The sequence below is a fragment of the Moschus berezovskii genome, chromosome 17 (genome assembly GCF_049115385.1).
Source record: "Moschus berezovskii isolate FMDL1 chromosome 17, NW_MosBer_1.0, whole genome shotgun sequence".
Classification (NCBI taxonomy): Eukaryota; Metazoa; Chordata; class Mammalia; order Artiodactyla; family Moschidae; genus Moschus; species Moschus berezovskii.
In genome coordinates, this window is record NC_142476.1 from 58,315,625 (window position 1) to 58,328,777 (window position 13,153).

Genomic DNA, 13,153 nt, shown 5'->3' on the forward strand with positions numbered 1-13,153 from the left:
AAAATACTGAAGTTTCTAAGAATAAGTTTTAAAAGAGGAGAAGCAATATGGGAGTCAGGTGGGAGGTCAAAACTATCGGGTATAAGATGAGCTCAAGGAATGGGGAGACAGCCAATATTTTGGAATAACTAAATAAAAAGTAACCTTTAAAACTGCATAAAAAGTTTTAAAAATAATAAAAGGAAGGAGAGAAGGAAAATTCAAAATAGATAGGACACAGCAGAAAATAAAAATATAATTAGTAAGTCTTCAAGTAACTAAAGGTTATCTTTACCAATGGAAAGTATATCATACATGGTGTGCTATGAAGCAAAGCTTAAGTTAATCTCTGAACAAAAAATGAGACGTGAAATGATGACTACTGGTGAAAAAGGGACTGTGAATGGGAGTTAAAGCCAGGACCTCTAACCTATTATTTGCCGAAGAAGTTCTCTCAGTACCTTTGCTTTCTTAATCTTTGCTTCCAAACTATAGCAGCAATGTATTTTATCTGAAGAAAAATCCATATAATCTAACTAGCTTTTGTAGAGGAAACTTCAAGGAAAAATGTTTTTGACTTTTCCCAGTGCCTACTTATTTCATATAGTTTTAGAATAAATTGACTTGGACATGAGCTAGTTTAAATTCTTCAATCTATAGATAAAAATTGGGCCCAGAAAGGTCCTGTGACTTGCTTAAATCAAAGTTTAAGCCAGATCTACTGACTCTGAGAGTGCAAAACTCATTCCAAGTGCTTTAAAATTAAATAAATATTTTATTAAAAAAAATTTCAAGTTAGACTAATTTTAAAAAAAAGACATCCTAGAATTCTCATAGAATGATTGTTTTATGATTTTTACAGGGCTGAAAATTTTTTTTTACTTTCTTCTTGAATTTTACCCTGCTTAGATAAAATTATTTAGAGAATCAAATGTAACTTTATATTATTAGGCTCATTTGATATACTGGTACTAATAAGGCAGTTCAGATAAATGCTTAAACTGAAAATCTGTGTTGAAGGTATCTCAAATTCCAATCTCTAAGAAGCTTCTTGGGTTGATGAGGTGCTGGACAGCACATATAATAAAATGAGAAAAAGTTCTAAGATGGGCTTAATTATTTTGTAGCTAACCTGAAAATTATTCTAGTTATGTTAGTTAAACAGACTCATTTTAGCTATAAAATTATAACACTCCCTCTTGTGGAAGTAATAAACTACTACATTCATCAAGAAAATATAATATTCATGATGTCTAAATAATTTAAAATGGGAAAAAGTTATTAGGATCATTTATCTGTGAGTGCTTTGATTTCTTTCACTCTTAACCGAAAGTTTGCTGACATCAAAACACATCATTATCTACACATGTAACAAATAAATTTCAGAAGACAAACATTACATTTTTATAAGTTGATAAAAATATTTTTGTGGGAAATTAAGCCAGAAACACATTTAATATGTATGAGCATAAGATCATGGTGTTCTGTATTGGTCTTTGACTTGAGAAGAAATAACTCAACCCATGCATGTCCAAGAGTTAACATCTATAAATTTTGAGGATTAGAATAAAAATGGGAAAGCAGTCTAAAAAAATTTTAAGGATGTTAACATGATTTTTGAAAATTTTAGCATGTATACTTAAAACATAATGAAAACCAACTGCCTTACTTTGATAATTCACGGTGAAAGTGAAAATCAGTCACACAGTCGTGTTCGACTATTTGCAATCCCATGGACTGTAGCCTGCCCAAATCCTCCGTCCATGAAATTCTCTAGTCAAGAATACTGGAGTGGGTTGCCATTTCCTTCTCCAGTGGATCTTCTGACCGGGGGATCAATACAGGTCTCCTGTACTGCAGGAAGATTCTTTGCCTTCTGAGCCATTGGGGAAGCCTTACTTTGGTAATTCAGGGTACTTAGTTTTAAATGCTGCTGCTACTGCTAAGTCACTTCAGTCGTGTCCGACTCTGTGTGACCCAATAGACGGCAGCCCACCAAGCTCCCCCGTCCCTGGGATTCTCCAGGCAAGAACACTGGAGTGGGTTGCCATTTCCCTCTCCAATGTGTGAAAGTGAAATCGCTCACTCATGTCTGACTCGTAGCGACCCCATGGACTGCAGCCTACCAGGCTCCACCGTCCATGGGATTTTCTAGGCAAGAGTACTGGAGTGGCTTGCCATTGCCTTCTCCATAGTTTTAAATAGATCTTATTAAAATAAATCTGGATATTTTAATATAACTTCATATTGACGGATCATTGAAAAAAATTTTGAAGGGCTGGGGAGGGGGGTGGACTAAACTCCTAAAAGCATATTACATCAGAATTAAAGAAGCATAGAAGAAATCTTACTCTTAATTACTCTTAATTTTGCCAAATACGAGATTTCCATTCTATTTTTATCATATTCATTTCTTGGAAAAGCTTTTTCTAACATAGGCTAAAATATATAATTTGAAGCTTTACAGAATTATTTTTATGTGTTAGTTTGGATAATTTTACAGGTTCCAGGGTCAGGCATTTTAAAAGTTTATAGTGTGCTTAGCAACACTGATAAGGATGGTTTCACATTCTTTTAAATATTTCAAAAGCTAGGAATTATTTCCTTTCTCCATTTAAGATTTATAATTATATTAAGTAGAAATGGTGTAATTACTATTTACCACATGTAACTATTTTAGCATGTTACCACTGACTGAAAGATCCAGGTCATTGTCCTAGATAGGATTATAAAACTGGAAATAGGCATCTTAAAAGAATCTGAATATATAATCCTGGACCACAATGTAGCTTTAGGCTCAAAAAGGTGGGAAAGAGAACATGAACTTGGTAAAACATCATAGTTACAAAGATTATAGTGAATAATACCAAAATATTTATATTGTATATTGGTTGTATATATACTCCTGATAATAATCCAATAGTCTAGCTGTCCTCTGGAAGTCTGCATGTAAGTGGAGTCTGTTTCTCAGAGCTAGACTGATTGTGGTAGAAAAAGCAATAGGCTGGGAATTAAATGCTTTGGATTCACAACCTGTTCTTGATATATCTATGTGACCAGGCAGGTTATTCTATCTCTTGGCTTTAGTTCTCTAAACTGAATAACCCTTTGAACTATTAAATTCAATGATGTTAATTATTTAATATACTGCTAGTAAGTTTGAAGAATGCCAAGGTCACATACCTCCATTTGCCCTAGGAAATTTCATTAAGTAATTCAAGGTACATTTGGACACAGAAAGATGCATGTTTATCAAGTTCTGTATTCAAACAAGAAAACAAAATATAGGCTAAAATACTGAATTTGAAGACATATTTAAAAACATACATATATATAAGGACATATATATAATATATATATATATATAGCATCTTATAGCTGTTTCTTAGACTTACTAGAAATTATCATATTTGGTTTGCATCTCAAATAAGTCCCTCTGTTAAACATTGAGAATAAAATCAGATCACTCATGTGTTAAGAGCTAGACAACTAGTATAGAAGGAAGAGTTACCAAGAGTTTCATGCCACATGGTAATGTACAACTTATGTTAAGACAGAAGAGCCCTTAAACGGTTTCATGTACTTAAACAGACTTGAGGTGAGGAAACAAGCACGAGGCAGAAGAAACCTAATCAGAGTACACACTACACACGGCAGAATGCGGCAAAAAGGAAATGTGAACTGAAGAAGCAGAGGCACGTGGAACACCAGGTAACAACAGGGGGTAAGCATAATCAAGTGAAAGCAGTTTTCAAATACCATTAGCCACCGACCAAAGTCTGAAGAGGAGAAACAAGGAGAACAGGAGTAACAAAGGAAATTTACCTATTCTTTTGGAATCTAGACTCTTATGTTATCTATCCTCAGCTACACCCACGATGATTACCATCACCTCTCCCACAGACCAGGAGACGGGAATGTGAATGGAGAGGAGGAAAGCAGCAGTGAAGAGAAGAGAGGAGGAACAGAAAATGAAACAAAACAAAACAAAACAAAACAAAACACATGCAAAGTACCACTGGTTTGGGGTTTTGTAGGCTGAATTGTGACAGAAGTAAAAATTTTACAGAAGACTGCATACCAACTTTCCCTCTACTCTTCATTCAAGATTTAGGGCTCACTTAGGTAATCGACAAAAATGAATCTTTAAGTCCTTTTAACAGCTGTTTTCCCCTCAACTGTCCTTTTTCAGCCACACCCACATGAGGCTGATTATGAAGTAATAAGACCACGTTTACAGGATACACACAAATATCTGTCTTGCTGCTCTTTGGTCACACATGTATTCTCACTGGCTACAGCTCTGAAAATCAAGTATATACACAGACGAATATGCTAGAAGCAGTTAATTCTGGTGGGGAGAAAGTAGCTCTTGTAATTATCAAAATCCGTGACAATTAATTACTACAGTTATATGATGGCACATTATGATGCAATGCTCATAACCAGTTAAATTTCTATAGCCCAGTTCTGCCCATGAGCTTAGTGACTGTCTCACAAATCCATCTTCTTGCACTGAAATAAATTAAAGGATTAGTTTCCGCCCACCCCAATCATAAATCGATTTAACTTAATAAAATCAGACGTTTCAAAATAAACAGGAAAAGAGTAAAACTCATTTTTCATTTAGTTCTGAAAGGAGTAACAAAAAGTATACTACTGTTCTTCAGATTCACAAGAACTTAGAATTATGTTAGGATATTTAAAAGTTGAACATGTTTTCAGAAACACAATATTCATTTTTATTATACAGACCAGATAATAATTCCTAACCTAATTCTGACACACAAACCCAGATACCTCACCAACTAGACAATTAAAACTCCCAAATCAATTTAATAAACTTCAAATTTTGAATTCATTATTTTGTACCAGGACTTTAACTGGAAGTGTATATAACTTCTGAATTTTCCTGCTAATGGCTCAGATGGTAAAGAATCTGCCTGTAACGTAGGAGACCTGGGTTTGATCCCTGGGTCGGGAAATCACCCAGAGAAGGGAATGGCAACCCACTCCACTATTCTTGCCTGGAGAATTCTATGGACAGAGGAGCCTGGTGGGCTACAGTCCATGGGATCGCAGAAAGTTGGACACAACTGAGCAACTGACACTTTCACTTCACTTTCAAGCTAACTAAAGTAACTTTTTAAGGAACAAAAACCCTCTATAATATGATCTTTCTGCTGAAAATTTTGGGAATCAAAATCTTTCAAAGAAGTTCCAAAACATAAAAGAAATACACTAATATTATAAAAAGTCTGGATCCAATTTACCTGAAGGAGAGCCATGTGCTGAGGTCATACTTTTGACCTTGGAGTCGGATAGTCGAGAGATACTGTTAGCTCTAATTCTAGGAGAAAATTTATCTGAAGGTACTAATCTGGCTCCACTTCTAATGATGGCTTCTGCGGTCCGTGAAGAGGCACTACTTCTAGAGATCGTTGCTTCAGAGTCACTGCGAGCCGATAATGAGCCAAGCCTTGTTCTACGAGGCTGAGCCAACAAATCAATCCTAGAAATGTTACGCCTTCCTGTGGGAGGTTTGGATGTCGAACTTGTTGTGGACACTTCAGAAGCAACAGATGCTTTGTCAGCATCAGCAAGTTCACTGTCCGAAGCTTCACCAAGTCGGGCTCTGCGCAAGAGGGAAGTCCTGGTAGGTCGTGGCCTTGGGAGAGTGGTGGATTTACTGGACGAACCAGTAGCTCCAGGAGAAGTCTTGGATTTAGTTACTTTACTTCCTTCCAGTTTGGAATGTGCATGCTCATCAGTTGAGGTAAGTGGAGTCCTTCCATGAGATTTACAAGAGTAAGTTTCCTGGTCAGATGACATAACATCAGAGATGGCCGAGTGAGGTACACTAGAGGTTTGGTCATCATCTGTTAAATCTACTGAAGGCTGCCTTATTCTTCCACTGGACTGTACAAATTTACGACCCTCTGCCCGAGAACCTATATCTGTGGAACGACTTTTTGTTTTTTTTTCAATTTTCTCCCTAGCACCCGAAGATGACGACTTTGCAACATCTTTGGAAGGAGAACCTGTGGAACACCTATCTTTATAGAGACTAGTGAAACTCTTTCGTTTTTGGGTTGACTTCCTTTCAGTCTCTCCAGTAACCAGACTGATGGTACTAGCTGTGTCCACATCAGATTCGGGTGAAATGGAGTTGTCTCTGTTATAACTGGGAGTATCTGGGCCTTCATCAGTTTTAGTATCTTCACGCAGTTTAGCTTCTAGAAAAGCCATTACTGCTTCTGTGTCTTTTAGAATAAGGGTTGTGTCCATACTAGAATCAGTATCCATGGAATCACTTCTTTCTCTTATTCTGCTGGCTGTTGTTAATGCTAAGGAAGGGGGTGTTGAAGAAGGCTGTTTATTTATATGGGGGATAAGTTCTATGGGTATGTTGGGGCTAGGTTTTTCTATAGTGAAGCTTCCTTGTCGCACTAATGACTTGGAGGATTCCTTCTTGTCTCCTCCCTTTGAAGTCTGACTTTTCAGAATTTCCTCAGCTTTTCTTCTCTTACCCTCGTTTTGTATTGCTCTTTCTCCTTTGCCTGCAGAAAGTCCTGGAATTTTTTCTTGAGGCTGTGACTCCTGCTTAAAAGACTCCTCCCTACATCTATCTACCTGACCTGCAATGTTTTTTGAAGAAGATAATTTAGTAGGTGTCCACTGTGCCTGTTCCTTTTGTTCTTGTTGCTGGATTTTAGCTAATGTTTGCTTTACCAAAGAAGCTTCCTTATCAGTTTCAGTTTTCTCCTTTCCAGAATAAGAGCTGCCTAAGTGAAGCAAGGTTTTACTATCTCCACCATTTTTAAGAGTCTCACCATTTACTGCCCTGTTCATTTTACTCAAGGCTCTGTCAGTGTCTTGTTTATCTTTCTGGTATACCTGTGCAGGTGCTTCTTTCTCCTGAAGCTCCGTGTCTTGCTTTTCTCCTATCTCTGACCTCTGTGCTATAACCTTTGTTCTGGAGCTCTCAAGAGACTTTTCTTCACTTGGAAGCTGGGGAAGGGTTCGTCTCCTTCTCTCTCCCTGACTAGCCAAGGAAGCTGCTGAGCCAGTACTTCTCAGTGAAATGCCAGATTCACTGATATCTGTATCTATAAAAGAAAACAACAAATATGGAACTTACTGGGGCAAAAAAGTGAAAATAAAACAAATGTCATATTACCTTAGATTTTAAAGTTAAGAAATGGCTTAGGTATAAAGTAAAACTTTGAAGAAATAAGCCAACATTGTGACAGTGTAATTTAAAAAGAAAATGCAACACTGAGATGCACAAAAGGTACCTTACTAACAGGAGTCAAGAGAGCAAATTTTATGAGATGAAAATTAGGGTCATCTGATCTTAAACCTACATCTGTTGCTCTCTTCTTCTTTTAATGTCTTTTATGGGAGAGAAGTTCACATTCTTGCTTTTGTGACTTGTCCCATCTGTGAAATTTCACTCACAAAAAATGGACTCTGCATAATATATAGAATTGTAAAAATAATGTCTAATAAACAATTTGCTATACTTTGAATTATATAGTAAATAATAATAATATACCTAATTTTTAATAAGCATCATTATCTAATGGAAGAATGACAAGTCTGGATTTCCTAAGTAAAACAGAAAATGTAGAACTTTAACAATGTTTTCTAAAAGAAAAAATTCAAAGCTAATTAAAAGATTTTTAACAATTATAAGAAAGGAAAAAAGTGACAGGACTTGTCATAATTTCACAAACTGAGTTATTTTTAAATTATGATCTTCCGGTATATTAAAGCCTCAAACTGAGAAGTTGATGGGAAAATATATAACTTCAATGTTTCCATGTGAGAGACTTTGAGAATATTACTTAAGGAGGACTTTCCTGACTGTTTATAAATGAAATGTATTTCTGAGAAAAGGGATCTTTTTAGGGAAATATAAATTAACATTTAAAGCATTTAAATCTTTTGGGTATAAATGGAAAAAAAGATACTAGAGATAGCTTCTGTGGTTATCCCTTTATAATTCTAAAATTTTAACATCTAAATTTCATAGCAATACTATGGCTATAATGTAGGAAAATACTTAATAACTTACTAATGTAACTTTAATTTAGCAAATGATCATGCTATTTGGTTATCTTATCTCCACAGTACTACTTGAAGCACTAGCTTATTTAGTTATAGCTATTTTATCTTTTTGTACTTTTCTAGCATTTCTGACACTGTCCTGGCTCCTAACACACACTCAATGAATATCTGACAAGAACATTTTAGGATATAAGTAGATTTATCAGCTTATCTGAGTAAGCTCCTTTAGAATATGATGAAACAGGAACAAAATAATGAAGGCTAAGTATTATTAATTTTTATAACAAGGGTAGAATTTTGCTTTCTACAACTAATAATACTTTTATAATGATTCTTTATAAATTTCTCTAGCCTGACTTGCTTTTTTGTTCCCCAAACAGTAATCAGTTTATATGAACCAATCTGATAATTATGCTGTCTTTCCGAAGATTTTTGGTAATATTAAAAATTACTTCAAACTTTTATGATAAATTATACAGCTTTTCTAGTACACTGCTGTGTACCTTGCTCAAATACTTGCTGACAAATGTTTACAAAATTCCTAAAAAGATTTTTGGGTGCCACAATAAACACAAAATAAATTTCTATTTCAACTTCCAGCGATAACACAACTAAGAAAACAGATAAAAAGTCACATATAAATTCTTCTGAGGGTTTTATTTTTAATGAAGAATGTAATGAACTGAATCTACTAATAAAATAGTAAGAGGCATCATAATTTTTGTTTTTTTAAAGAAACTTTATATTTCAGTTCACAGAAATACAGTAAAAAGGTAGTAATAAAAATCATATTATACATTTGCAAAAGATGTATTTAATCAATTAAGTTGTATTAAATAAATTTTCCTCATTAAACATATGGAAAAAAGTGGCATTTAAATATTTGATGTGTTAGTGAATGGGACAGTTTAGAACTGTATTAGTCTTATTTTTAAATTTTCACATGTATATATGTTATATACATATAGTCATATATATAAGTTTTTGTGAGTATACATACACACACGCTTCATCTACAAATTACCTCTATTTTCAGTTAAGGTTACATTAATGATATCTGCATTTTTAGTGAAAATAAAATCTATATATAGTAGCTTGAGACTATGTGAATATATTTATTTAGGTTTAATTCACTTCTCACTACACAGATTTAGCTTATAGTATTTTTAAAACAGATGTATGGCTCACAAAAAAAAAAAAAGAAAAAAGGAAAGGAAATACCATGCTCTAAAGGAACAGGTACAGACAACTCCATTATTCTTTCTTCTTGATCATGCCTTGTGTGATTGGCAGCCAAACTAGCCCATTGTGAAACCCAACGCTTGTTTCCAGACGAAGATGTACCTTCCTAAAGGAGAGAAATAAAAGTATGAAATGATCTAGTCTGTCAAGTCTGTTCTCATGTTCAGAGAATTTCATTTAGTCATTAAATTCCCCTTAACCTATCATATAAAGCAATATTTAAACCTCACATTATATATTATATATAATTATCATTATATATATTATCATGTTATATTTCCTCATATATAAAGATTTTCTAGGGCATCTCTTTTAACTACAAGATTATTACTGTGAATGTAGTAAAATTTTCTGTACTTATTAAGGACTAACAATGGTACTAAAATAAACTCTTAGAGCTTAAAATTTACTGTTGCTAAATAAACTCAGGTGTACTACAATAACTTCATGGCTACCACAGCAAAGTTAGTTCTAGTCCATTCTAGAGAACAGAGTCTAAGACCTATTTCTAAGTTGTTCTTCAGTCCTTGAAATGTTTCCATAAATCAGACTGGTTCCACATTCTCAGGGAGTATTAAAATCTGCCAGGTCATGTCTTCAGGGATTTCAAATACAAGCCAAAGCTTTAGGCTTCTTTCTGCAATACTTAGTATTTTCAGAAGAAGCTAGAAATCACTCAAATCTTTAAGAATGTTTGTATAACCAGTCTGAACACAGACCTGTCCCATCTAGATCTGTCTTTAAGGCAAATGATTAGTCAAGTGTGAAACAGAATTTAATTCATGATATGGTTCCATATATATGGATTATATATTGGTAATTCTTAAGCCCAGGTCAATCTATGTATTTAAGATGGACGATCTAGGTGTATAGAAAAAACTGTTTCCTCACTAGAAATTTAAGTCAATGCTCAGTACTGAATCTGTAATGATAACTAAGAATTGGAAAGTTCTGATCAAATTTATTCTGAATTATTTCAGAAAGCATTTTATTAAAAGTGTCAAATGACAGTCTAAAAACTGGTAAATATTTCATAAGACTATATACTATATGATTTCAAGAATAATGGATTAAAATAGTAAGTTGCATACAAAGTGACATATGTACAGTAAAGCCTAAAGATACCAAAGCCTGCTGAATCTTTGAATTCCTGCCAAGATTTTGTGGGAGTTGTTCACAGTTCTGAGACTGAAGGAGGTACCAGAGCCATTCACATCATTCTAGGAATACCCACAACAGAATGGGTTTCAAAGTCACACATTTATGTAGACCCATTCTACATAATGAATGTTCTAACGGCTGTTTAGGTGGTTCCTTCAAAGGCACGTATATACTTGGGCTATATATAAATTTACTTGGCATGGGCTGAGGGGATAAAGAGAAGAGGGAGTCTAACAAGTTCACAGTCACCAGCACCCTTTCTAAATTAATCAGAATACCAAACCACTGCTTTTAATAAGTATCACTTGCTTTCAATAAGTAAATCAAGCATCTTGAAAAACATCAAAATAAAACTGTTTCAACAGTTTTCAGGAAATAGCAGACCATAAAGGGAAAAACTTTATATTAATAGGCAAATATATATCTGAATTCAGTTGACTATAAAGAATATATTTCACACAAATATTTCATTTATATTTTGTTTTATTTATACCTTAAGATTCAATTTATATTTAATATATATTTACTATTTGTATATTTTAAATTAACTCATTTTTAGAAAGGTACTATAATGAATAAGAGAAAGGGTTAACACATCAAAGCTCTTTAAGGTTCAAATTCTGGCCTCACAAGGTATGAGTTTTAAGACCTTGACCAAGTTAATTTCTACATACTTCAGTTTCACTATTTGTAAAATGCTACGCAGAAAACTTCCACTGAATGTTAGATCTTATTAGCTGAATAAATTATAATACTTCTCAGTCATATATAATTTTTTTTTACACTTCTTCCAATATATTAGTGTACAATGAAATTCTATTAACATTTCTAGTAAAGGGATAAACATTTGTTGACTGCATAAATCTAAGACAATTATTCTGCAGGGTACTTTCTATCCTTCATATCCTTCCCTGTAAATAGGTTTTAGAAAAATACCATTTGCATAGATGAGAAAACTAAAGATGAGAGGAGGGGAAATGACTGACTCAAAGATACCCTGTTAGATGTGGCAGTTCTAGGATTTGTACTCAGGTCTTAAGAGCTTTACTATGCTACACTGACTCCGTAACTATCAACCAAGCCACCCTTTCTAGTTGCATCCTGGAATGCACTACAAGGGCACTTATTTAGGTTTTTAAGTTGTATGTATCAGGCACAACCTTGCATGATAGATCTTTCCTTTCCAATACATGACCTTCTAGTAAGTATATGCAGTGTATATATATATATATACACACACACTTTATCTCAATGTCAGAGACAGTGAGCAAATAGTTCATTAACTGCTAACTGAAAGTTAACATTTTCACTGACTGACAAAAAAATATTACAGTGTTTTACAAGAGGATATATTAACTGCTTAAAATAATATACAGCTGACCATTAAAAAAAGTGAGGGCCGAGGGGGAATAAAAGCTCCAACCCACTGTGAAGCCAAAACTCCATTTATAATTTTGCAGGTGGCCCTCTGTATTCATGGTTTCCAATCCCTGGATTCAACCATGGGTCATGTACTACTGTAGTAGGTATTTAGTGAAAAAACAAATCTGTGTGAAAGTGGAACTGCGCAGTTCAAACCCATATGGTTCAGGGGTCAGCTGTAATTAACAAATAATAAACATTTATATTTTGCGCATGTAAAAAATTTGAGGAAGATGTGTATACCTCTGAGTTGTGAAATCCAGGTGTACTCAGTGGTTTTCTTTCTTCCATTACTACTGCAGCAGAACTGAGAGCCCAATCTTTTATCAGATCTTTATGTTTTTCATTGATAATAGGCCTATTATAATCTTGATTGTCATCTACTCCAAATACCTAGGAGGAGAAATTATTTTACAAATGAGATTCTGAGTAGCAGATTAATATGTGAGCATTATCAGTAACTTCAGAGGCAAAAAACAGTATTTTAAGTTAATTTCATAGGTAAGTTCAATAATGAGGGAAACTTGTTTAATGATAGGAGTAATAGCTGGAGATGAAAACAGGGCAGTGGTAGCTTATGTAAACGTAACTAACCTTTTTAAACATTTAGCAAATGTATCATTTGATAATAAATAAGAGATATTCAGAATATTACATTTGCTTTGTTAAAAGATGTTAATAATGGTAAGCATTTTAAGATGCCAAGTGTTAGGATAGAGTACCACACCACTTCAGCTTGTCTCTGCTTTTGAGAAGCATGCTGGAAGCTTAAAGCTTATGGTTGATTTTATCTGTTCCTTCCCTAACAAGTGCTTAATATTTACATACATGAATTAAATGTATACATATAATTTTCTCAGGTACTAAATAACAGATTTTATTGTACGATCTTTGTATAAAACATCCTATAATTCTTAAACTTTGTGTAGAGTAGAACATAATTTTTAAACTTAAAGGCCTTTGTTTGAAATGCAGATTCCTGAGTCTGTTCACACAGGTTAGCAATAAGAAGGCTTCTTTCAATAAGAAGACTGTCTGTAGTCAATACTTCTGAAATATTCTAAACACAGAGACCAACAATCAATCATGTACCTTTAAGGGCAGTTACCTGAGTCTTACTCATTTATTGGCACAACTAAGGCTTTGAATTGACTGGGAAAAGTTTATAACTATATAAACTTTAACACTGTTTTAATATTAAGTCTACTTGGTTGCCAATGGTTATTATTTATAGGTATAAGTTGTGGTTCTAATAATTAAAATGAAGAATGGTAAC

The 13,153-nt window shown here is 34.0% G+C and overlaps 1 protein-coding gene across 13 annotated transcripts in view; it reads right to left on the minus strand.

Annotated features, from left to right (window-relative positions):
* Positions 1-13,153, minus strand: part of CEP170 (centrosomal protein 170) — a 137,078-nt gene that overhangs the window by 25,993 nt on the left and 97,932 nt on the right. For 10 of the 13 annotated variants that reach the window (XM_055419716.2, XM_055419715.2, XM_055419714.2 and 7 more), the window contains 3 exons: positions 12,121-12,270; positions 9,274-9,400; positions 5,253-7,088 (listed from right to left, as the gene is read on the minus strand). In XM_055419716.2, coding sequence (XP_055275691.2) covers positions 5,253-7,088; positions 9,274-9,400; positions 12,121-12,270 — 2,113 coding nt within the window. The remainder of the gene's footprint in view (positions 1-5,252; positions 7,089-9,273; positions 9,401-12,120; positions 12,271-13,153) is intronic. The other 3 variants (XM_088845495.1, XM_055419710.2, XM_055419717.2) reach the window with 2 other exon arrangements.